At 39.2% G+C, this 26,269-nt stretch overlaps 2 protein-coding genes across 8 annotated transcripts; both read right to left on the reverse strand.

Moving 5' to 3' along the window:
* Positions 1-3,892: 3,892 nt before the first annotated feature.
* LOC140110388 (uncharacterized) lies at positions 3,893-6,497 on the reverse strand. 4 transcript variants are annotated; one of them, XR_011851446.1, is made up of 5 exons: positions 6,127-6,497; positions 5,866-6,055; positions 5,513-5,646; positions 4,454-5,432; positions 3,893-4,139 (listed from the first exon to the last, which is right to left on the reverse strand). XR_011851446.1 is itself a non-coding variant. In XM_072132215.1 (4 exons), the coding sequence occupies exons 2-3, from the start codon at positions 6,050-6,052 to the stop codon at positions 4,511-4,513; spliced, it is 1,323 nt and encodes a 440-aa protein (XP_071988316.1). In that variant the 5' UTR covers positions 6,053-6,055; positions 6,127-6,497; the 3' UTR covers positions 3,893-4,139; positions 4,454-4,510. The 4 variants fall into 4 exon arrangements, 3 of the variants coding, with proteins under 3 accessions (XP_071988316.1, XP_071988314.1, XP_071988315.1); XM_072132215.1 differs by having other exon boundaries at positions 4,454-5,646; XM_072132213.1 differs by having other exon boundaries at positions 4,454-6,055.
* A 10,949-nt stretch (positions 6,498-17,446) lies between these two features.
* Positions 17,447-20,053, reverse strand: LOC140110387 (uncharacterized). 4 transcript variants are annotated; one of them, XR_011851445.1, is made up of 5 exons: positions 19,683-20,053; positions 19,422-19,611; positions 19,069-19,202; positions 18,010-18,988; positions 17,447-17,695 (listed from the first exon to the last, which is right to left on the reverse strand). XR_011851445.1 is itself a non-coding variant. In XM_072132212.1 (4 exons), the coding sequence occupies exons 2-3, from the start codon at positions 19,606-19,608 to the stop codon at positions 18,067-18,069; spliced, it is 1,323 nt and encodes a 440-aa protein (XP_071988313.1). In that variant the 5' UTR covers positions 19,609-19,611; positions 19,683-20,053; the 3' UTR covers positions 17,447-17,695; positions 18,010-18,066. The 4 variants fall into 4 exon arrangements, 3 of the variants coding, with proteins under 3 accessions (XP_071988313.1, XP_071988311.1, XP_071988312.1); XM_072132212.1 differs by having other exon boundaries at positions 18,010-19,202; XM_072132210.1 differs by having other exon boundaries at positions 18,010-19,611.
* Between the last annotated feature and the right edge of the window lie 6,216 nt (positions 20,054-26,269).

Below are 26,269 nucleotides of genomic sequence, written 5' to 3' on the forward strand. Positions count from 1 at the left end.
AGCTCTTTTAGCAAGAAATGCATTGAAAACAGTGTGCGTCTTATCATTGAGGTTGTCTTGTTAGGAAAATGAGTTAGGAGAAAAAGTTACGGTGTTCCTACATGAAGTTAGTGAGTCTCTCTTAGATTAGAGTTGAATAGCGTCCTAGCTCATTCAGCAACAGAGACAATCACGATCTTAGCTCTTTTAGCAAGAAATGCATTGAAAACAGTGTGCGTCTTATCATTGAGGTTGTCTTGTTAGGAAAATGAGTTAGGAGACAAAGTAACGGTGTTCCTACATGAAGTTAGTGAGTCTCTCATAGATTAGAGTTGAATAGCGTCCTAGCTCATTCAACAACAGAGACAATCAGGATCTTAGCTCTTTTAGCAAGAAATGCATTGAAAACAGTGTGCGTCTTATCATTGAGGTTGTCTTGTTAGGAAAATGAGTTAGGAGACAAAGTAACGGCTTTTCTACATGAAGTTAGTGAGTCTCTCATAGATTAGAGTTGAATAGCGTCCTAGCTCATTCAGCAACAGAGACAATCACGATCTTAGCTCTTTTAGCAAGAAATGCATTGAAAACAGTGTGCGTCTTATCATTGAGGTTGTCTTGTTAGGAAAATGAGTTAGGAGACAAAGTAACGGTGTTCCTACATGAAGTTAGTGAGTCTCTCATAGATTAGAGTTGAATAGCGTCCTAGCTCATTCAGCAACAGAGACAATTACGATCTTAGCTCTTTTAGCAAGAAATGCATTGAAAACAGTGTGCGTCTTATCATTGAGGTTGTCTTGTTAGGAAAATGAGTTAGGAGAAAAAGTTACGGTGTTCCTACATGAAGTTAGTGAGTCTCTCATAGATTAGAGTTGAATAGCGTCCTAGCTCATTCAGCAACAGAGACAATCACGATCTTAGCTCTTTTAGCAAGAAATGCATTGAAAACAGTGTGCGTCTTATCATTGAGGTTGTCTTGTTAGAAAAATGAGTTAGGAGACAAAGTTACGGTGTTCCTACATGAAGTTAGTGAGTCTCTCTTAGATTAGAGTTGAATAGCGTCCTAGCTCATTCAGCAACAGAGACAATCACGATCTTAGCTCTTTTAGCAAGAAATGCATTGAAAACAGTGTGCGTCTTATCATTGAGGTTGACTTGTTAGGAAAATGAGTTGGGAGACAAAGTAACGGTGTTCCTACATGAAGTTAGTGAGTCTCTCATAGATTAGAGTTGAATAGCGTCCTAGCTCATTCAGCAACAGAGACAATCACGATCTTAGCTCTTTTAGCAAGAAATGCATTGAAAACAGTGTGCGTCTTATCATTAAGGTTTTCTTGTTAGGAAAATGAGTTAGGAGACAAAGTAACGGTGTTCCTACATGAAGTTAGTGAGTCTCTCATAGATTAGAGTTGAATAGCGTCCTAGCTCATTCAACAACAGAGACAATCAGGATCTTAGCTCTTTTAGCAAGAAATGCATTGAAAACAGTGTGCGTCTTATCATTGAGGTTGTCTTGTTAGGAAAATGAGTTAGGAGACAAAGTAACGGCTTTTCTACATGAAGTTAGTGAGTCTCTCATAGATTAGAGTTGAATAGCGTCCTAGCTCATTCAGCAACAGAGACAATTACGATCTTAGCTCTTTTAGCAAGAAATGCATTGAAAACAGTGTGCGTCTTATCATTGAGGTTGTCTTGTTATGAAAATGAGTTGGGAGACAAAGTAACGGTGTTCCTACATGAAGTTAGTGAGTCTCTCATAGATTAGAGTTGAATAGCGTCCTAGCTCATTCAGCAACAGAGACAATCACGATCTTAGCTCTTTTAGCAAGAAATGCATTGAAAACAGTGTGCGTCTTATCATTGAGGTTGTCTTGTTAGGAAAATGAGTTAGGAGACAAAGTAACGGTGTTCCTACATGAAGTTAGTGAGTCTCTCTTAGATTAGAGTTGAATAGCGTCCTAGCTCATTCAGCAACAGAGACAATCACGATCTTAGCTCTTTTAGCAAGAAATGCATTGAAAACAGTGTGCGTCTTATCATTGAGGTTGTCTTGTTAGGAAAATGAGTTGGGAGACAAAGTAACGGTGTTCCTACATGAAGTTAGTGAGTCTCTCATAGATTAGAGTTGAATAGCGTCCTAGCTCATTCAGCAACAGAGACAATCACGATCTTAGCTCTTTTAGCAAGAAATGCATTGAAAACAGTGTGCGTCTTATCATTGAGGTTGTCTTGTTAGGAAAATGAGTTAGGAGACAAAGTAACGGTGTTCCTACATGAAGTTAGTGAGTCTCTCTTAGATTAGAGTTGAATAGCGTCCTAGCTCATTCAGCAACAGAGACAATCACGATCTTAGCTCTTTTAGCAAGAAATGCATTGAAAACAGTGTGCGTCTTATCATTGAGGTTGTCTTGTTAGGAAAATGAGTTAGGAGACAAAGTAACGGTGTTCCTACATGAAGTTAGTGAGTCTCTCATAGATTAGAGTTGAATAGCGTCCTAGCTCATTCAGCAACAGAGACAATCACGATCTTAGCTCTTTTAGCAAGAAATGCATTGAAAACAGTGTGCGTCTTATCATTGAGGTTGTCTTGTTAGGAAAATGAGTTAGGAGACAAAGTAACGGTGTTCCTACATGAAGTTAGTGAGTCTCTCTTATATTAGAGTTAAATAGCGTCCTAGCTCATTCAGCAACAGAGACAATCACGATCTTAGCTCTTTTAGCAAGAAATGCATTGAAAACAGTGTGCGTCTTATCATTGAGGTTGTCTTGTTAGGAAAATGAGTTAGGAGACAAAGTAACGGTGTTCCTACATGAAGTTAGTACTATACGAATATGGGCAACTCTAGATGCCTCACATCCCTGTTCATATAAATCTCTTGAGTAAGAAGGTGGGATGTGCAAAGAGGTTTAAATCACAACTGTTTTAGATAGTGCAGATAAATTTTATTATAAAGTACAGAAACACTAACATTTAAAAACACTTAAAAACATCACAACCAAGTGTTGTGTTGCATACAGTGCATGAGGATAACATGCTCTGAGCTAACTCCCCCTCTTTTTGCAAATCTGAGTAAATCTCTACTTGGTCTCTGAAAGTAAATGAGTATTCTGTAAACATTGACTGACTGTAAACATATATGTGTTGCGTGCTAAACAAGAATCCCGAGATCAATATACAATTTACAATGCACAAATTCAGAGATAGCACAATATGGCAATTGGTCAATGTAAAAAAATAGAGTAATATCACCAAGTTCGATAGGGGGGAGATGCAGTGCCCCACGCGTTCCGCCTCAAGTGTGGCTTCCTCAGGGGTATATGGTAGAGTGTTTCCATGGAATATATATATATGTTGTCATTATTGGGCAAGTAATCTCACCTGTCTGAGTATGTGTCGCGCACTGGCTGGATACAGGAAGTGTATGTTGCCGGCGTGGGACGCCGCGCGCGCGCGCACACCCGGGCGCCGCGCGGCCGACACAATCCTCCGCCTCCAGCTTGCGTCAGCCGCGCGTCACCCGGTGGGCACGCCCCCAGCGCCCCGCCCGCCAGTTGTTGATGAAACTTACATGAATGTAATGGAGTGAGTACATTGCATGAGTGTAATAGAGGTGAGTATATGCCACCCAATAATGGTGCATTTAGATTTGGGTAATTTTAGACTGGCCAAAGTTGATTAAACTATATGGGCTATTGTATGTTCTGTGTAGTGGTGCTTGCAGATAAATGATGTTAATAACAAAAAATGAATGTCTCTGGTAGATGGATATGTTGTGGGGGCAAACAGACATGAAATATAGAAATATATAGTATAATATAAAATAGAGAAAAAAATAGAGAAAAAAAAAAAAAAAAAAAAAAAAAAAAAAAAAAATTAAAAAAAAAAAAAAAATTATAAAAGTGAGTCTCTGTGTGATACTGTGAAAAACCTTTCATTTCTTTCTTGCTTTCTGTCCTTTGTGTTATTGTTCTTCTTTAATTTATCTTTAATTTTCTCCTTGTGATGCGTGAATATTGGGTCCGAATTTTAGATTCTTCATGGTTACTAGTGTTCTTAGTGGTTCTATGGTGAGATTAGTTGAAGAAGTCCCATTTTCAGTGCTGGAAGGTGTTCCTGAAGTCAAGGAATCGTTAGTTATTCGAATGGTATTCTGGTGAAAGTGCTGTGTGATAGGTGGAGAAAAGAAAAAATTAATAATTGCATATAAAACTGTGATCACTCGTGCAGATACTATATTTATGACTCTAGCCCCTAATGTTAATTATACCTAGAGAAAGTATTTGTTTATTTATGTGACTCTAGACCTCAATATGAATCCGCATAGGTTAATGTTTTCCATATTATTTCATAGCAAGCTCTAGGTGTTGATAAACCAGTTGTTGTTCTAACCCATAGTCTAAATTATCAAGAATAGGTATTGCTCCTATTTTTTCTATATCTAATAGTTGATACTGGTAGATAGAAGATAGTACTCACCACTGGATGTCTCCAACTGTTCGCAATGTAAAATAGTTTCATCCTGTGATGTCATTATTATGTTTTTCTGTAGAATCCTGAGAACAAGAGCTCTTCGTTTAGTCCTGTTGGTGTCATAGAGTTGAGATTGTATATCCATCTGGATTCCCTTTGTAGTAGGATGGGGGTAGTATCTCCCCCTCTGATGTTGGTGACTATCTTCTCCAGACCAAAAATCTTGACTCCTTTGCATTGACTTCCGTGGAAGTTCATGAAGTGTGTTGCTACCGATGTTAGGTTTTTGTCCTGTTTAAAATGTTTCTTGGCCATATTTATGGAGGAAAAGTGTTGCTGAATTCTCTTTTTTAGTGGTTGTGATGTTTGTCCCACATAGATTTTAGGGCACGTGCAGGTTAGGAGATATATTACATTTCTTGTTTTACAATTTATGTAATCTCTTGGTTTGTATTCCTTTTTGTCAATTGGATTGATAAATGTATCTCTGTTTGCCATGTATTGGCAGATGTTGCATTCACCACAGGCATATGTTCCTTTTATTCGGTGGCCTCCTGTAGTGTTGGAAATGGGTCGGATGAAATGACTCCTTGTGAGGTGATCTTTGAGATTTTTTGCTCTTCTGGCCGTGATTGTGGGTCTTGTGTTTATGAGGTTCCTTAGTCTAGGTTCACTCTTTAGTATGTTCCAATTTTTTCCTAGAATTTGGTAAAGATCCTGCCATTGGTTGTTATAGGTGGTTATGAGTCTAACCTCATTGTCTTTCTTTGATATTTTGGGTTTGGGTGTTAGTAGCGTATCCCTGCTGATTTTGGTGACTCGCATGTATGCCTGGGAGATCACTTTTTTGGGGTAACCTCTTGCCCTCAGTCTGTTTGTCAATTCTCTTGCCTCTGTTTTAAAGTCTTGGGGGTCACTACAGTTCCTCTTGAGTCTTAGCATTTGGCTATAGGGTATCCCCTTCTTTAAATGCTGCGGATGAAAGCTGTTGTAATGTAAGATATTATTGGTAGCTGTTTTTTTACGAAATAATGAAGTAGTTATTTTTTCTTTGTTTGTTAGTACCTTTAAATCCAGAAATTCCACAGAAGTGTTGGAAATGTAAGGCGTCAGTTTTACATTGATGGTATTGGTGTTCAGTTCTTCTATGAAGTCCAGACATTCACCTGTTGTACCTTGCCACAAGAAGATGATATCATCTATAAAGCGATACCATTTAAGAACTTTAGCTTGGAAATGGGGCAAGGGGTGCACGTGTGTCTCCTCCCACCATCCCAAAAAGAGATTAGCGTAGGAGGGGGCACACCGTGCACCCATCGCTGTGCCTGATATTTGTCTGTAATAGACTTGATCAAATATAAAGTAGTTGTGGTTTAATGCAAAATGCAATAGATCTAAAATAAAGGAATCATGCTTACGTTCGGAGTTGACTTGTTTGTTCAGGTGGTAGGCCACTGCTTTGAGTCCTATGTCATGGGCAATATTTGTATACAACGATTCAACATCCATTGTTACTAGGAGGGTATCTGAATGGATTTCGATGTCTTGTAGTTGTTCTATGAGATGCATAGAATCTCGTATGTATGATTCCAATTGCAGAACCATGGGCTGCAAGAAAAAATCAAGGTAAATGCACACTCGTTCACAAAGCCCACCTATTCCTGCTACAATCGGCCTACCTGGCGGTTTTGACATGGATTTGTGTATTTTTGGAACCAGATAGAAAGTTGGCGTTACCGGTGCGTCCACTTTTAGATATGTAGCTTCTTTTTTGCTGATTACATTTTGACTTAAGGCCTCAGAAATCAGTCGATCAAGTTTGTTTTTGAAGATGGTTGTCGGATTCGATGGGAGTCTGAAATAGAATTTTTGGTTATTTAATTGATTTTTTGCTTCTTCAATGTAGTCCTCTACTGCCCATAAAACCACATTACCTCCTTTGTCCGCCTCTCTAATTATGAATGTTTTGTTGAGGCTGAGTGCTTTCAATGCTTCCTCCTCTTGTTTAGAAATATTTTTGTTTCGATTCTTGTCTGTGCGTAATTGGTTAATGTCCTGTAGGACTGTGTGAAAGAACACATTAATAGCCGGACATAGGCTATATTTCATGTCTGTTTGCCCCCACAACATATCCATCTACCAGAGACATTCATTTTTTGTTATTAACATCATTTATCTGCAAGCACCACTACACAGAACATACAATAGCCCATATAGTTTAATCAACTTTGGCCAGTCTAAAATTACCCAAATCTAAATGCACCATTATTGGGTGGCATATACTCACCTCTATTACACTCATGCAATGTACTCACTCCATTACATTCATGTAAGTTTCATCAACAACTGGCGGGCGGGGCGCTGGGGGCGTGCCCACCGGGTGACGCGCGGCTGACGCAAGCTGGAGGCGGAGGATTGTGTCGGCCGCGCGGCGCCCGGGTGTGCGCGCGCGCGCGGCGTCCCACGCCGGCAACATACACTTCCTGTATCCAGCCAGTGCGCGACACATACTCAGACAGGTGAGATTACTTGCCCAATAATGACAACATATATATATATTCCATGGAAACACTCTACCATATACCCCTGAGGAAGCCACACTTGAGGCGGAACGCGTGGGGCACTGCATCTCCCCCCTATCGAACTTGGTGATATTACTCTATTTTTTTACATTGACCAATTGCCATATTGTGCTATCTCTGAATTTGTGCATTGTAAATTGTATATTGATCTCGGGATTCTTGTTTAGCACGCAACACATATATGTTTACAGTCAGTCAATGTTTACAGAATACTCATTTACTTTCAGAGACCAAGTAGAGATTTACTCAGATTTGCAAAAAGAGGGGGAGTTAGCTCAGAGCATGTTATCCTCATGCACTGTATGCAACACAACACTTGGTTGTGATGTTTTTAAGTGTTTTTAAATGTTAGTGTTTCTGTACTTTATAATAAAATTTATCTGCACAACCTACATGAAGTTAGTGACTCTCTTTTAGATTAGAGTTGAATAGCGTCCTAGCTCATTCAGCAACAGAGACAATCACGATCTTAGCTCTTTTAGCAAGAAATGCATTGAAAACAGTGTGCGTCTTATCATTGAGGTTGTCTTGTTAGGAAAATGAGTTAGGAGACAAAGTAACGGTGTTCCTACATGAAGTTAGTGAGTCTCTCATAGATTAGAGTTGAATAGCGTCCTAGCTCATTCAGCAACAGAGACAATCACGATCTTAGCTCTTTTAGCAAGAAATGCATTGAAAACAGTGTGCGTCTTATCATTGAGGTTGTCTTGTTAGGAAAATGAGTTAGGAGACAAAGTAACGGTGTTCCTACATGAAGTTAGTGAGTCTCTCATAGATTAGAGTTGAATAGCGTCCTAGCTCATTCAGCAACAGAGACAATCACGATCTTAGCTCTTTTAGCAAGAAATGCATTGAAAACAGTGTGCGTCTTATCATTGAGGTTGTCTTGTTAGAAAAATGAGTTAGGAGACAAAGTTACGGTGTTCCTACATGAAGTTAGTGAGTCTCTCTTAGATTAGAGTTGAATAGTGTCCTAGCTCATTCAGCAACAGAGACAATCACGATCTTAGCTCTTTTAGCAAGAAATGCATTGAAAACAGTGTGCGTCTTATCATTGAGGTTGTCTTGTTAGGAAAATGAGTTAGGAGACAAAGTAACGGTGTTTCTACATGAAGTTAGTGAGTCTCTCATAGATTAGAGTTGAATAGCGTCCTAGCTCATTCAGCAACAGAGACAATTACGATCTTAGCTCTTTTAGCAAGAAATGCATTGAAAACAGTGTGCGTCTTATCATGGAGGTTGTCTTGTTAGGAAAATGAGTTGGGAGACAAAGTAACGGTGTTCCTACATGAAGTTAGTGAGTCTCTCATAGATTAGAGTTGAATAGCGTCCTAGCTCATTCAGCAACAGAGACAATCACGATCTTAGCTCTTTTAGCAAGAAATGCATTGAAAACAGTGTGCGTCTTATCATTGAGGTTGTCTTGTTAGGAAAATGAGTTAGGAGACAAAGTAACGCTGTTCCTACATGAAGTTAGTGAGTCTCTCTTAGATTAGAGTTGAATAGCGTCCTAGCTCATTCAGCAACAGAGACAATCACGATCTTAGCTCTTTTAGCAAGAAATGCATTGAAAACAGTGTGCGTCTTATCATTGAGGTTGTCTTGTTAGGAAAATGAGTTAGGAGACAAAGTAACGGTGTTCCTACATGAAGTTAGTGAGTCTCTCATAGATTAGAGTTGAATAGCGTCCTAGCTCATTCAGCAACAGAGACAATCACGATCTTAGCTCTTTTAGCAAGAAATGCATTGAAAACAGTGTGCGTCTTATCATTGAGGTTGTCTTGTTAGGAAAATGAGTTAGGAGACAAAGTAACGGTGTTCCTACATGAAGTTAGTGAGTCTCTCATAGATTAGAGTTGAATAGCGTCCTAGCTCATTCAGCAACAGAGACAATTACGATCTTAGCTCTTTTAGCAAGAAATGCATTGAAAACAGTGTGCGTCTTATCATGGAGGTTGTCTTGTTAGGAAAATGAGTTGGGAGACAAAGTAACGGTGTTCCTACATGAAGTTAGTGAGTCTCTCATAGATTAGAGTTGAATAGCGTCCTAGCTCATTCAGCAACAGAGACAATCACGATCTTAGCTCTTTTAGCAAGAAATGCATTGAAAACAGTGTGCGTCTTATCATTGAGGTTGTCTTGTTAGGAAAATGAGTTAGGAGACAAAGTAACGCTGTTCCTACATGAAGTTAGTGAGTCTCTCTTAGATTAGAGTTGAATAGCGTCCTAGCTCATTCAGCAACAGAGACAATCACGATCTTAGCTCTTTTAGCAAGAAATGCATTGAAATCAGTGTGCGTCTTATCATTGAGGTTGTCTTGTTAGGAAAATGAGTTAGGAGACAAAGTAACGGTGTTCCTACATGAAGTTAGTGAGTCTCTCATAGATTAGAGTTGAATAGCGTCCTAGCTCATTCAGCAACAGAGACAATCACGATCTTAGCTCTTTTAGCAAGAAATGCATTGAAAACAGTGTGCGTCTTATCATTGAGGTTGTCTTGTTAGGAAAATGAGTTAGGAGACAAAGTAACGGTGTTCCTACATGAAGTTAGTGAGTCTCTCATAGATTAGAGTTGAATAGCGTCCTAGCTCATTCAGCAACAGAGACAATCACGATCTTAGCTCTTTTAGCAAGAAATGCATTGAAAACAGTGTGCGTCTTATCATTGAGGTTGTCTTGTTAGGAAAATGAGTTAGGAGACAAAGTAACGGTGTTCCTACATGAAGTTAGTGAGTCTCTCATAGATTAGAGTTGAATAGCGTCCTAGCTCATTCAGCAACAGAGACAATCACGATCTTAGCTCTTTTAGCAAGAAATGCATTGAAAACAGTGTGCGTCTTATCATTGAGGTTGTCTTGTTAGAAAAATGAGTTAGGAGACAAAGTTACGGTGTTCCTACATGAAGTTAGTGAGTCTCTCTTAGATTAGAGTTGAATAGTGTCCTAGCTCATTCAGCAACAGAGACAATCACGATCTTAGCTCTTTTAGCAAGAAATGCATTGAAAACAGTGTGCGTCTTATCATTGAGGTTGTCTTGTTAGGAAAATGAGTTAGGAGACAAAGTAACGGTGTTTCTACATGAAGTTAGTGAGTCTCTCATAGATTAGAGTTGAATAGCGTCCTAGCTCATTCAGCAACAGAGACAATTACGATCTTAGCTCTTTTAGCAAGAAATGCATTGAAAACAGTGTGCGTCTTATCATGGAGGTTGTCTTGTTAGGAAAATGAGTTGGGAGACAAAGTAACGGTGTTCCTACATGAAGTTAGTGAGTCTCTCATAGATTAGAGTTGAATAGCGTCCTAGCTCATTCAGCAACAGAGACAATCACGATCTTAGCTCTTTTAGCAAGAAATGCATTGAAAACAGTGTGCGTCTTATCATTGAGGTTGTCTTGTTAGGAAAATGAGTTAGGAGACAAAGTAACGCTGTTCCTACATGAAGTTAGTGAGTCTCTCTTAGATTAGAGTTGAATAGCGTCCTAGCTCATTCAGCAACAGAGACAATCACGATCTTAGCTCTTTTAGCAAGAAATGCATTGAAAACAGTGTGCGTCTTATCATTGAGGTTGTCTTGTTAGGAAAATGAGTTAGGAGACAAAGTAACGGTGTTCCTACATGAAGTTAGTGAGTCTCTCATAGATTAGAGTTGAATAGCGTCCTAGCTCATTCAGCAACAGAGACAATCACGATCTTAGCTCTTTTAGCAAGAAATGCATTGAAAACAGTGTGCGTCTTATCATTGAGGTTGTCTTGTTAGGAAAATGAGTTAGGAGACAAAGTAACGCTGTTCCTACATGAAGTTAGTGAGTCTCTCTTAGATTAGAGTTGAATAGCGTCCTAGCTCATTCAGCAACAGAGACAATCACGATCTTAGCTCTTTTAGCAAGAAATGCATTGAAAACAGTGTGCGTCTTATCATTGAGCTTGTCTTGTTCGGAAAATGAGTTAGGAGACAAAGTAACGGTGTTCCTACAAGAAGTTAGTGAGTCTCTCTTAGATTAGAGTTGAATAGCGTTCTAGCTCATTCAGCAACAGAGACAATCACGATCTTAGCTCTTTTAGCAAGAAATGCATTGAAAACAGTGTGCGTCTTATCATTGAGGTTGTCTTGTTAGGAAAATGAGTTAGGAGACAAAGTAACGGTGTTCCTACATGAAGTTAGTGAGTCTCTCTTAGATTAGAGTTGAATAGCGTCCTAGCTCATTCAGCAACAGAGACAATCACGATCTTAGCTCTTTTATCAAGAAATGCATTGAAAACAGTGTGCGTCTTATCATTGAGGTTGTCTTGTTAGGAAAATGAGTTAGGAGACAAAGTAACGGTGTTCCTACATGAAGTTAGTGAGTCTCTCATAGATTAGAGTTGAATAGCGTCCTAGCTCATTCAGCAACAGAGACAATCACGATCTTAGCTCTTTTAGCAAGAAATGCATTGAAAACAGTGTGCGTCTTATCATTGAGGTTGTCTTGTTAGGAAAATGAGTTAGGAGACAAAGTTACGGTGTTCCTACATGAAGTTAGTGAGTCTCTCATAGATTAGAGTTGAATAGCGTCCTAGCTCATTCAGCAACAGAGACAATCACGATCTTAGCTCTTTTAGCAAGAAATGCATTGAAAACAGTGTGCGTCTTATCATTGAGGTTGTCTTGTTAGGAAAATGAGTTAGGAGACAAAGTAACGGTGTTCCTACATGAAGTTAGTGAGTCTCTCATAGATTAGAGTTGAATAGCGTCCTAGCTCATTCAGCAACAGAGACAATCACGATCTTAGCTCTTTTAGCAAGAAATGCATTGAAAACAGTGTGCGTCTTATCCTTGAGGTTGTCTTGTTAGGAAAATGAGTTAGGAGACAAAGTAACGGTGTTCCTACATGAAGTTAGCGAGTCTCTCTTAGATTAGAGTTGAATAGCGTCCTAGCTCATTCAGCAACAGAGACAATCACGATCTTAGCTCTTTTAGCAAGAAATGCATTGAAAACAGTGTGCGTCTTATCATTGAGGTTGTCTTGTTAGGAAAATGAGTTAGGAGACAAAGTAACGGTGTTCCTACATGAAGTTAGTGAGTCTCTCATAGAATAGAGATGAATAGCGTCCTAGCTCATTCAGCAACAGAGACAATCACGATCTTAGCTCTTTTAGCAAGAAATGCATTGAAAACAGTGTGCGTCTTGTCATCGAGGTTGTCTTGTTAGGAAAATGAGTTAGGAGACAAAGTTACGGTGTTCCTACATGAAGTTAGTGAGTCTCTCATAGATTAGAGTTGAATAGCGTCCTAGCTCATTCAGCAACAGAGACAATCACGATCTTAGCTCTTTTAGCAAGAAATGCATTGAAAACAGTGTGCGTCTTATCATTGAGGTTGTCTTGTTAGGAAAATGAGTTAGGAGACAAAGTAACGGTGTTCCTACATGAAGTTAGTGAGTCTCTCATAGATTAGAGTTGAATAGCGTCCTAGCTCATTCAGCAACAGAGACAATCACGATCTTAGCTCTTTTAGCAAGAAATGCATTGAAAACAGTGTGCGTCTTATCATTGAGGTTGTCTTGTTAGGAAAATGAGTTAGGAGACAAAGTAACGGTGTTCCTACATGAAGTTAGTGAGTCTCTCTTAGATTAGAGTTGAATAGCGTCCTAGCTCATTCAGCAACAGAGACAATCACGATCTTAGCTCTTTTAGCAAGAAATGCATTGAAAACAGTGTGCGTCTTATCATTGAGGTTGTCTTGTTAGGAAAATGAGTTAGGAGACAAAGTAACGGTGTTCCTACATGAAGTTAGTGAGTCTCTCATAGATTAGAGTTGAATAGCGTCCTAGCTCATTCAGCAACAGAGACAATCACGATCTTAGCTCTTTTAGCAAGAAATGCATTGAAAACAGTGTGCGTCTTATCATTGAGCTTGTCTTGTTCGGAAAATGAGTTAGGATACAAAGTAACGGTGTTCCTACATGAAGTTAGTGAGTCTCTCATAGATTAGAGTTGAATAGCGTCCTAGCTCATTCAGCAACAGAGACAATCACGATCTTAGCTCTTTTAGCAAGAAATGCATTGAAAACAGTGTGCGTCTTATCATTGAGGTTGTCTTGTTAGGAAAATGAGTTAGGAGACAAAGTAACGGTGTTCCTACATGAAGTTAGTGAGTCTCTCATAGAATAGAGATGAATAGCGTCCTAGCTCATTCAGCAACAGAGACAATCACGATCTTAGCTCTTTTAGCAAGAAATGCATTGAAAACAGTGTGCGTCTTATCATTGAGGTTGTCTTGTTAGGAAAATGAGTTAGGAGACAAAGTAACGGTGTTCCTACATGAAGTTAGTGAGTCTCTCATAGATTAGAGTTGAATAGCGTCCTAGCTCATTCAGCAACAGAGACAATCACGATCTTAGCTCTTTTAGCAAGAAATGCATTGAAAACAGTGTGCGTCTTATCATTGAGGTTGTCTTGTTAGGAAAATGAGTTAGGAGACAAAGTAACGGTGTTCCTACATGAAGTTAGTGAGTCTCTCATAGATTAGAGTTGAATAGCGTCCTAGCTCATTCAGCAACAGAGACAATTACGATCTTAGCTCTTTTAGCAAGAAATGCATTGAAAACAGTGTGCGTCTTATCATTGAGGTTGTCTTGTTAGGAAAATGAGTTAGGAGAAAAAGTTACGGTGTTCCTACATGAAGTTAGTGAGTCTCTCTTAGATTAGAGTTGAATAGCGTCCTAGCTCATTCAGCAACAGAGACAATCACGATCTTAGCTCTTTTAGCAAGAAATGCATTGAAAACAGTGTGCGTCTTATCATTGAGGTTGTCTTGTTAGGAAAATGAGTTAGGAGACAAAGTAACGGTGTTCCTACATGAAGTTAGTGAGTCTCTCATAGATTAGAGTTGAATAGCGTCCTAGCTCATTCAACAACAGAGACAATCAGGATCTTAGCTCTTTTAGCAAGAAATGCATTGAAAACAGTGTGCGTCTTATCATTGAGGTTGTCTTGTTAGGAAAATGAGTTAGGAGACAAAGTAACGGCTTTTCTACATGAAGTTAGTGAGTCTCTCATAGATTAGAGTTGAATAGCGTCCTAGCTCATTCAGCAACAGAGACAATCACGATCTTAGCTCTTTTAGCAAGAAATGCATTGAAAACAGTGTGCGTCTTATCATTGAGGTTGTCTTGTTAGGAAAATGAGTTAGGAGACAAAGTAACGGTGTTCCTACATGAAGTTAGTGAGTCTCTCATAGATTAGAGTTGAATAGCGTCCTAGCTCATTCAGCAACAGAGACAATTACGATCTTAGCTCTTTTAGCAAGAAATGCATTGAAAACAGTGTGCGTCTTATCATTGAGGTTGTCTTGTTAGGAAAATGAGTTAGGAGAAAAAGTTACGGTGTTCCTACATGAAGTTAGTGAGTCTCTCATAGATTAGAGTTGAATAGCGTCCTAGCTCATTCAGCAACAGAGACAATCACGATCTTAGCTCTTTTAGCAAGAAATGCATTGAAAACAGTGTGCGTCTTATCATTGAGGTTGTCTTGTTAGAAAAATGAGTTAGGAGACAAAGTTACGGTGTTCCTACATGAAGTTAGTGAGTCTCTCTTAGATTAGAGTTGAATAGCGTCCTAGCTCATTCAGCAACAGAGACAATCACGATCTTAGCTCTTTTAGCAAGAAATGCATTGAAAACAGTGTGCGTCTTATCATTGAGGTTGACTTGTTAGGAAAATGAGTTGGGAGACAAAGTAACGGTGTTCCTACATGAAGTTAGTGAGTCTCTCATAGATTAGAGTTGAATAGCGTCCTAGCTCATTCAGCAACAGAGACAATCACGATCTTAGCTCTTTTAGCAAGAAATGCATTGAAAACAGTGTGCGTCTTATCATTAAGGTTTTCTTGTTAGGAAAATGAGTTAGGAGACAAAGTAACGGTGTTCCTACATGAAGTTAGTGAGTCTCTCATAGATTAGAGTTGAATAGCGTCCTAGCTCATTCAACAACAGAGACAATCAGGATCTTAGCTCTTTTAGCAAGAAATGCATTGAAAACAGTGTGCGTCTTATCATTGAGGTTGTCTTGTTAGGAAAATGAGTTAGGAGACAAAGTAACGGCTTTTCTACATGAAGTTAGTGAGTCTCTCATAGATTAGAGTTGAATAGCGTCCTAGCTCATTCAGCAACAGAGACAATTACGATCTTAGCTCTTTTAGCAAGAAATGCATTGAAAACAGTGTGCGTCTTATCATTGAGGTTGTCTTGTTATGAAAATGAGTTGGGAGACAAAGTAACGGTGTTCCTACATGAAGTTAGTGAGTCTCTCATAGATTAGAGTTGAATAGCGTCCTAGCTCATTCAGCAACAGAGACAATCACGATCTTAGCTCTTTTAGCAAGAAATGCATTGAAAACAGTGTGCGTCTTATCATTGAGGTTGTCTTGTTAGGAAAATGAGTTAGGAGACAAAGTAACGGTGTTCCTACATGAAGTTAGTGAGTCTCTCTTAGATTAGAGTTGAATAGCGTCCTAGCTCATTCAGCAACAGAGACAATCACGATCTTAGCTCTTTTAGCAAGAAATGCATTGAAAACAGTGTGCGTCTTATCATTGAGGTTGTCTTGTTAGGAAAATGAGTTGGGAGACAAAGTAACGGTGTTCCTACATGAAGTTAGTGAGTCTCTCATAGATTAGAGTTGAATAGCGTCCTAGCTCATTCAGCAACAGAGACAATCACGATCTTAGCTCTTTTAGCAAGAAATGCATTGAAAACAGTGTGCGTCTTATCATTGAGGTTGTCTTGTTAGGAAAATGAGTTAGGAGACAAAGTAACGGTGTTCCTACATGAAGTTAGTGAGTCTCTCTTAGATTAGAGTTGAATAGCGTCCTAGCTCATTCAGCAACAGAGACAATCACGATCTTAGCTCTTTTAGCAAGAAATGCATTGAAAACAGTGTGCGTCTTATCATTGAGGTTGTCTTGTTAGGAAAATGAGTTAGGAGACAAAGTAACGGTGTTCCTACATGAAGTTAGTGAGTCTCTCATAGATTAGAGTTGAATAGCGTCCTAGCTCATTCAGCAACAGAGACAATCACGATCTTAGCTCTTTTAGCAAGAAATGCATTGAAAACAGTGTGCGTCTTATCATTGAGGTTGTCTTGTTAGGAAAATGAGTTAGGAGACAAAGTAACGGTGTTCCTACATGAAGTTAGTGAGTCTCTCTTATATTAGAGTTAAATAGCGTCCTAGCTCATTCAGCAACAGAGACAATCACGATCTTAGCTCTTTTAGCAAGAAATGCATTGAAAACAGTGTGCGTCTTATCATTGAGGTTGTCTTGTTAGGAAAATGAGTTAGGAGACAAAGTAACGGTGTTCCTACATGAAGTTAGTACTATACGAATATGGGCAACTCTAGATGCCTCACATCCCTGTTCATATAAATCTCTTGAGTAAGAAGGTGGGATGTGCAAAGAGGTTTAAATCACAACTGTTTTAGATAGTGCAGATAAATTTTATTATAAAGTACAGAAACACTAACATTTAAAAACACTTAAAAACATCACAACCAAGTGTTGTGTTGCATACAGTGCATGAGGATAACATGCTCTGAGCTAACTCCCCCTCTTTTTGCAAATCTGAGTAAATCTCTACTTGGTCTCTGAAAGTAAATGAGTATTCTGTAAACATTGACTGACTGTAAACATATATGTGTTGCGTGCTAAACAAGAATCCCGAGATCAATATACAATTTACAATGCACAAATTCAGAGATAGCACAATATGGCAATTGGTCAATGTAAAAAAATAGAGTAATATCACCAAGTTCGATAGGGGGGAGATGCAGTGCCCCACGCGTTCCGCCTCAAGTGTGGCTTCCTCAGGGGTATATGGTAGAGTGTTTCCATGGAATATATATATATGTTGTCATTATTGGGCAAGTAATCTCACCTGTCTGAGTATGTGTCGCGCACTGGCTGGATACAGGAAGTGTATGTTGCCGGCGTGGGACGCCGCGCGCGCGCGCACACCCGGGCGCCGCGCGGCCGACACAATCCTCCGCCTCCAGCTTGCGTCAGCCGCGCGTCACCCGGTGGGCACGCCCCCAGCGCCCCGCCCGCCAGTTGTTGATGAAACTTACATGAATGTAATGGAGTGAGTACATTGCATGAGTGTAATAGAGGTGAGTATATGCCACCCAATAATGGTGCATTTAGATTTGGGTAATTTTAGACTGGCCAAAGTTGATTAAACTATATGGGCTATTGTATGTTCTGTGTAGTGGTGCTTGCAGATAAATGATGTTAATAACAAAAAATGAATGTCTCTGGTAGATGGATATGTTGTGGGGGCAAACAGACATGAAATATAGAAATATATAGTATAATATAAAATAGAGAAAAAAATAGAGAAAAAAAAAAAAAAAAAAAAAAATTATAAAAGTGAGTCTCTGTGTGATACTGTGAAAAACCTTTCATTTCTTTCTTGCTTTCTGTCCTTTGTGTTATTGTTCTTCTTTAATTTATCTTTAATTTTCTCCTTGTGATGCGTGAATATTGGGTCCGAATTTTAGATTCTTCATGGTTACTAGTGTTCTTAGTGGTTCTATGGTGAGATTAGTTGAAGAAGTCCCATTTTCAGTGCTGGAAGGTGTTCCTGAAGTCAAGGAATCGTTAGTTATTCGAATGGTATTCTGGTGAAAGTGCTGTGTGATAGGTGGAGAAAAGAAAAAATTAATAATTGCATATAAAACTGTGATCACTCGTGCAGATACTATATTTATGACTCTAGCCCCTAATGTTAATTATACCTAGAGAAAGTATTTGTTTATTTATGTGACTCTAGACCTCAATATGAATCCGCATAGGTTAATGTTTTCCATATTATTTCATAGCAAGCTCTAGGTGTTGATAAACCAGTTGTTGTTCTAACCCATAGTCTAAATTATCAAGAATAGGTATTGCTCCTATTTTTTCTATATCTAATAGTTGATACTGGTAGATAGAAGATAGTACTCACCACTGGATGTCTCCAACTGTTCGCAATGTAAAATAGTTTCATCCTGTGATGTCATTATTATGTTTTTCTGTAGAATCCTGAGAACAAGAGCTCTTCGTTTAGTCCTGTTGGTGTCATAGAGTTGAGATTGTATATCCATCTGGATTCCCTTTGTAGTAGGATGGGGGTAGTATCTCCCCCTCTGATGTTGGTGACTATCTTCTCCAGACCAAAAATCTTGACTCCTTTGCATTGACTTCCGTGGAAGTTCATGAAGTGTGTTGCTACCGATGTTAGGTTTTTGTCCTGTTTAAAATGTTTCTTGGCCATATTTATGGAGGAAAAGTGTTGCTGAATTCTCTTTTTTAGTGGTTGTGATGTTTGTCCCACATAGATTTTAGGGCACGTGCAGGTTAGGAGATATATTACATTTCTTGTTTTACAATTTATGTAATCTCTTGGTTTGTATTCCTTTTTGTCAATTGGATTGATAAATGTATCTCTGTTTGCCATGTATTGGCAGATGTTGCATTCACCACAGGCATATGTTCCTTTTATTCGGTGGCCTCCTGTAGTGTTGGAAATGGGTCGGATGAAATGACTCCTTGTGAGGTGATCTTTGAGATTTTTTGCTCTTCTGGCCGTGATTGTGGGTCTTGTGTTTATGAGGTTCCTTAGTCTAGGTTCACTCTTTAGTATGTTCCAATTTTTTCCTAGAATTTGGTAAAGATCCTGCCATTGGTTGTTATAGGTGGTTATGAGTCTAACCTCATTGTCTTTCTTTGATATTTTGGGTTTGGGTGTTAGTAGCGTATCCCTGCTGATTTTGGTGACTCGCATGTATGCCTGGGAGATCACTTTTTTGGGGTAACCTCTTGCCCTCAGTCTGTTTGTCAATTCTCTTGCCTCTGTTTTAAAGTCTTGGGGGTCACTACAGTTCCTCTTGAGTCTTAGCATTTGGCTATAGGGTATCCCCTTCTTTAAATGCTGCGGATGAAAGCTGTTGTAATGTAAGATATTATTGGTAGCTGTTTTTTTACGAAATAATGAAGTAGTTATTTTTTCTTTGTTTGTTAGTACCTTTAAATCCAGAAATTCCACAGAAGTGTTGGAAATGTAAGGCGTCAGTTTTACATTGATGGTATTGGTGTTCAGTTCTTCTATGAAGTCCAGACATTCACCTGTTGTACCTTGCCACAAGAAGATGATATCATCTATAAAGCGATACCATTTAAGAACTTTAGCTTGGAAATGGGGCAAGGGGTGCACGTGTGTCTCCTCCCACCATCCCAAAAAGAGATTAGCGTAGGAGGGGGCACACCGTGCACCCATCGCTGTGCCTGATATTTGTCTGTAATAGACTTGATCAAATATAAAGTAGTTGTGGTTTAATGCAAAATGCAATAGATCTAAAATAAAGGAATCATGCTTACGTTCGGAGTTGACTTGTTTGTTCAGGTGGTAGGCCACTGCTTTGAGTCCTATGTCATGGGCAATATTTGTATACAACGATTCAACATCCATTGTTACTAGGAGGGTATCTGAATGGATTTCGATGTCTTGTAGTTGTTCTATGAGATGCATAGAATCTCGTATGTATGATTCCAATTGCAGAACCATGGGCTGCAAGAAAAAATCAAGGTAAATGCACACTCGTTCACAAAGCCCACCTATTCCTGCTACAATCGGCCTACCTGGCGGTTTTGACATGGATTTGTGTATTTTTGGAACCAGATAGAAAGTTGGCGTTACCGGTGCGTCCACTTTTAGATATGTAGCTTCTTTTTTGCTGATTACATTTTGACTTAAGGCCTCAGAAATCAGTCGATCAAGTTTGTTTTTGAAGATGGTTGTCGGATTCGATGGGAGTCTGAAATAGAATTTTTGGTTATTTAATTGATTTTTTGCTTCTTCAATGTAGTCCTCTACTGCCCATAAAACCACATTACCTCCTTTGTCCGCCTCTCTAATTATGAATGTTTTGTTGAGGCTGAGTGCTTTCAATGCTTCCTCCTCTTGTTTAGAAATATTTTTGTTTCGATTCTTGTCTGTGCGTAATTGGTTAATGTCCTGTAGGACTGTGTGAAAGAACACATTAATAGCCGGACATAGGCTATATTTCATGTCTGTTTGCCCCCACAACATATCCATCTACCAGAGACATTCATTTTTTGTTATTAACATCATTTATCTGCAAGCACCACTACACAGAACATACAATAGCCCATATAGTTTAATCAACTTTGGCCAGTCTAAAATTACCCAAATCTAAATGCACCATTATTGGGTGGCATATACTCACCTCTATTACACTCATGCAATGTACTCACTCCATTACATTCATGTAAGTTTCATCAACAACTGGCGGGCGGGGCGCTGGGGGCGTGCCCACCGGGTGACGCGCGGCTGACGCAAGCTGGAGGCGGAGGATTGTGTCGGCCGCGCGGCGCCCGGGTGTGCGCGCGCGCGCGGCGTCCCACGCCGGCAACATACACTTCCTGTATCCAGCCAGTGCGCGACACATACTCAGACAGGTGAGATTACTTGCCCAATAATGACAACATATATATATATTCCATGGAAACACTCTACCATATACCCCTGAGGAAGCCACACTTGAGGCGGAACGCGTGGGGCACTGCATCTCCCCCCTATCGAACTTGGTGATATTACTCTATTTTTTTACATTGACCAATTGCCATATTGTGCTATCTCTGAATTTGTGCATTGTAAATTGTATATTGATCTCGGGATTCTTGTTTAGCACGCAACACATATATGTTTACAGTCAGTCAATGTTTACAGAATACTCATTTACTTTCAGAGACCAAGTAGAGATTTACTCAGATTTGCAAAAAGAGGGGGAGTTAGCTCAGAGCATGTTATCCTCATGCACTGTATGCAACACAACACTTGGTTGTGATGTTTTTAAGTGTTTTTAAATGTTAGTGTTTCTGTACTTTATAATAAAATTTATCTGCACAACCTACATGAAGTTAGTGACTCTCTTTTAGATTAGAGTTGAATAGCGTCCTAGCTCATTCAGCAACAGAGACAATCACGATCTTAGCTCTTTTAGCAAGAAATGCATTGAAAACAGTGTGCGTCTTATCATTGAGGTTGTCTTGTTAGGAAAATGAGTTAGGAGACAAAGTAACGGTGTTCCTACATGAAGTTAGTGAGTCTCTCATAGATTAGAGTTGAATAGCGTCCTAGCTCATTCAGCAACAGAGACAATCACGATCTTAGCTCTTTTAGCAAGAAATGCATTGAAAACAGTGTGCGTCTTATCATTGAGGTTGTCTTGTTAGGAAAATGAGTTAGGAGACAAAGTAACGGTGTTCCTACATGAAGTTAGTGAGTCTCTCATAGATTAGAGTTGAATAGCGTCCTAGCTCATTCAGCAACAGAGACAATCACGATCTTAGCTCTTTTAGCAAGAAATGCATTGAAAACAGTGTGCGTCTTATCATTGAGGTTGTCTTGTTAGAAAAATGAGTTAGGAGACAAAGTTACGGTGTTCCTACATGAAGTTAGTGAGTCTCTCTTAGATTAGAGTTGAATAGCGTCCTAGCTCATTCAGCAACAGAGACAATCACGATCTTAGCTCTTTTAGCAAGAAATGCATTGAAAACAGTGTGCGTCTTATCATTGAGGTTGTCTTGTTAGGAAAATGAGTTAGGAGACAAAGTAACGGTGTTTCTACATGAAGTTAGTGAGTCTCTCATAGATTAGAGTTGAATAGCGTCCTAGCTCATTCAGCAACAGAGACAATTACGATCTTAGCTCTTTTAGCAAGAAATGCATTGAAAACAGTGTGCGTCTTATCATGGAGGTTGTCTTGTTAGGAAAATGAGTTGGGAGACAAAGTAACGGTGTTCCTACATGAAGTTAGTGAGTCTCTCATAGATTAGAGTTGAATAGCGTCCTAGCTCATTCAGCAACAGAGACAATCACGATCTTAGCTCTTTTAGCAAGAAATGCATTGAAAACAGTGTGCGTCTTATCATTGAGGTTGTCTTGTTAGGAAAATGAGTTAGGAGACAAAGTAACGCTGTTCCTACATGAAGTTAGTGAGTCTCTCTTAGATTAGAGTTGAATAGCGTCCTAGCTCATTCAGCAACAGAGACAATCACGATCTTAGCTCTTTTAGCAAGAAATGCATTGAAAACAGTGTGCGTCTTATCATTGAGGTTGTCTTGTTAGGAAAATGAGTTAGGAGACAAAGTAACGGTGTTCCTACATGAAGTTAGTGAGTCTCTCATAGATTAGAGTTGAATAGCGTCCTAGCTCATTCAGCAACAGAGACAATCACGATCTTAGCTCTTTTAGCAAGAAATGCATTGAAAACAGTGTGCGTCTTATCATTGAGGTTGTCTTGTTAGGAAAATGAGTTAGGAGACAAAGTAACGCTGTTCCTACATGAAGTTAGTGAGTCTCTCTTAGATTAGAGTTGAATAGCGTCCTAGCTCATTCAGCAACAGAGACAATCACGATCTTAGCTCTTTTAGCAAGAAATGCATTGAAAACAGTGTGCGTCTTATCATTGAGGTTGTCTTGTTAGGAAAATGAGTTAGGAGACAAAGTAACGGTGTTCCTACATGAAGTTAGTGAGTCTCTCTTAGATTAGAGTTGAATAGCGTCCTAGCTCATTCAGCAACAGAGACAATCACGATCTTAGCTCTTTTAGCAAGAAATGCATTGAAAACAGTGTGCGTCTTATCATTGAGGTTGTCTTGTTAGGAAAATGAGTTAGGAGACAAAGTAACGGTGTTCCTACATGAAGTTAGTGAGTCTCTCATAGATTAGAGTTGAATAGCGTCCTAGCTCATTCAGCAACAGAGACAATCACGATCTTAGCTCTTTTAGCAAGAAATGCATTGAAAACAGTGTGCGTCTTATCATTGAGGTTGTCTTGTTAGGAAAATGAGTTAGGAGACAAAGTAACGGTGTTCCTACATGAAGTTAGTGAGTCTCTCATAGATTAGAGTTGAATAGCGTCCTAGCTCATTCAGCAACAGAGACAATTACGATCTTAGCTCTTTTAGCAAGAAATGCATTGAAAACAGTGTGCGTCTTATCATTGAGGTTGTCTTGTTAGGAAAATGAGTTAGGAGAAAAAGTTACGGTGTTCCTACATGAAGTTAGTGAGTCTCTCATAGATTAGAGTTGAATAGCGTCCTAGCTCATTCAGCAACAGAGACAATCACGATCTTAGCTCTTTTAGCAAGAAATGCATTGAAAACAGTGTGCGTCTTATCATTGAGGTTGTCTTGTTAGAAAAATGAGTTAGGAGACAAAGTTACGGTGTTCCTACATGAAGTTAGTGAGTCTCTCATAGATTAGAGTTGAATAGCGTCCTAGCTCATTCAGCAACAGAGACAATCACGATCTTAGCTCTTTTAGCAAGAAATGCATTGAAAACAGTGTGCGTCTTATCATTAAGGTTGTCTTGTTAGGAAAATGAGTTAGGAGACAAAGTAACGGTGTTCCTTTATGAAGTTAGTGAGTCTCTCATAGATTAGAGTTGAATAGCGTCCTAGCTCATTCAACAACAGAGACAATCACGATCTTAGCTCTTTTAGCAAGAAATGCATTGAAAACAGTGTGCGTCTTATCATTGAGGTTGTCTTGTTAGGAAAATGAGTTGGGAGACAAAGTAACGGTGTTCCTACATGAAGTTAGTGAGTCTCTCATAGATTAGAGTTGAATAGCGTCCTAGCTCATTCAGCAACAGAGACAATCACGATCTTAGCTCTTTTAGCAAGAAGTGCATTGAAAACAGTGTGCGTCTTATCATTGAGGTTGTCTTGTTAGAAAAATGAGTTAGGAGACAAAGTTACGGTGTTCCTACATGAAGTTAGTGAGTCTCTCTTAGATTAGAGTTGAATAGCGTCCTAGCTCATTCAGCAACAGAGACAATCACGATCTTAGCTCTTTTAGCAAGAAATGCATTGAAAACAGTGTGCGTCTTATCATTGAGGTTGTCTTGTTAGGAAAATGAGTTAGGAGACAAAGTAACGGTGTTCCTACATGAAGTTAGTGAGTCTCTCTTAGATTAGAGTTGAATAGCGTCCTAGCTCATTCAGCAACAGAGACAATCACGATCTTAGCTCTTTTAGCAAGAAATGCATTGAAAACAGTGTGCGTCTTATCATTAAGGTTGTCTTGTTAGGAAAATGAGTTAGGAGACAAAGTTACGGTGTTCCTACATGAAGTTAGTGAGTCTCTCATAGAATAGAGATGAATAGCGTCCTAGCTCATTCAGCAACAGAGACAATCACGATCTTAGCTCTTTTAGCAAGAAATGCATTGAAAACAGTGTGCGTCTTGTCATCGAGGTTGTCTTGTTAGGAAAATGAGTTAGGAGACAAAGTTACGGTGTTCCTACATGAAGTGAGTGAGTCTCTCTTATATTAGAGTTAAATAGCGTCCTAGCTCATTCAGCAACAGAGACAATCACGATCTTAGCTCTTTTAGCAAGAAATGCATTGAAAACAGTGTGCGTCTTATCATTGAGGTTGTCTTGTTAGGAAAATGAGTTAGGAGACAAAGTAACGGTGTTCCTACATGAAGTTAGTGACTCTCTTTTAGATTAGAGTTGAATAGCGTCCTAGCTCATTCAGCAACAGAGACAATCACGATCTTAACTCTTTTAGCAAGAAATGCATTGAAAACAGTGTGCGTCTTATCATTGAGGTTGTCTTGTTAGGAAAATGAGTTAGGAGACAAAGTAACGGTGTTCCTACATGAAGTTAGTGAGTCTCTCATAGATTAGAGTTGAATAGCGTCCTAGCTCATTCAGCAACAGAGACAATCACGATCTTAGCTCTTTTAGCAAGAAATGCATTGAAAACAGTGTGCGTCTTATCATTGAGGTTGTCTTGTTAGGAAAATGAGTTAGGAGACAAAGTAACGGTGTTCCTACATGAAGTTAGTGAGTCTCTCATAGATTAGAGTTGAATAGCGTCCTAGCTCATTCAGCAACAGAGACAATCACGATCTTAGCTCTTTTAGCAAGAAATGCATTGAAAACAGTGTGCGTCTTATCATTGAGGTTGTCTTGTTAGAAAAATGAGTTAGGAGACAAAGTTACGGTGTTCCTACATGAAGTTAGTGAGTCTCTCTTAGATTAGAGTTGAATAGCGTCCTAGCTCATTCAGCAACAGAGACAATCACGATCTTAGCTCTTTTAGCAAGAAATGCATTGAAAACAGTGTGCGTCTTATCATTGAGGTTGTCTTGTTAGGAAAATGAGTTAGGAGACAAAGTAACGGTGTTTCTACATGAAGTTAGTGAGTCTCTCATAGATTAGAGTTGAATAGCGTCCTAGCTCATTCAGCAACAGAGACAATTACGATCTTAGCTCTTTTAGCAAGAAATGCATTGAAAACAGTGTGCGTCTTATCATGGAGGTTGTCTTGTTAGGAAAATGAGTTGGGAGACAAAGTAACGGTGTTCCTACATGAAGTTAGTGAGTCTCTCATAGATTAGAGTTGAATAGCGTCCTAGCTCATTCAGCAACAGAGACAATCACGATCTTAGCTCTTTTAGCAAGAAATGCATTGAAAACAGTGTGCGTCTTATCATTGAGGTTGTCTTGTTAGGAAAATGAGTTAGGAGACAAAGTAACGCTGTTCCTACATGAAGTTAGTGAGTCTCTCTTAGATTAGAGTTGAATAGCGTCCTAGCTCATTCAGCAACAGAGACAATCACGATCTTAGCTCTTTTAGCAAGAAATGCATTGAAAACAGTGTGCGTCTTATCATTGAGGTTGTCTTGTTAGGAAAATGAGTTAGGAGACAAAGTAACGGTGTTCCTACATGAAGTTAGTGAGTCTCTCATAGATTAGAGTTGAATAGCGTCCTAGCTCATTCAGCAACAGAGACAATCACGATCTTAGCTCTTTTAGCAAGAAATGCATTGAAAACAGTGTGCGTCTTATCATTGAGGTTGTCTTGTTAGGAAAATGAGTTAGGAGACAAAGTAACGCTGTTCCTACATGAAGTTAGTGAGTCTCTCTTAGATTAGAGTTGAATAGCGTCCTAGCTCATTCAGCAACAGAGACAATCACGATCTTAGCTCTTTTAGCAAGAAATGCATTGAAAACAGTGTGCGTCTTATCATTGAGGTTGTCTTGTTAGGAAAATGAGTTAGGAGACAAAGTAACGGTGTTCCTACATGAAGTTAGTGAGTCTCTCTTAGATTAGAGTTGAATAGCGTCCTAGCTCATTCAGCAACAGAGACAATCACGATCTTAGCTCTTTTAGCAAGAAATGCA

The sequence above is a fragment of the Engystomops pustulosus genome, unplaced genomic scaffold, assembly GCF_040894005.1.
Source record: "Engystomops pustulosus unplaced genomic scaffold, aEngPut4.maternal MAT_SCAFFOLD_270, whole genome shotgun sequence".
Taxonomy (NCBI): Eukaryota; Metazoa; Chordata; class Amphibia; order Anura; family Leptodactylidae; genus Engystomops; species Engystomops pustulosus.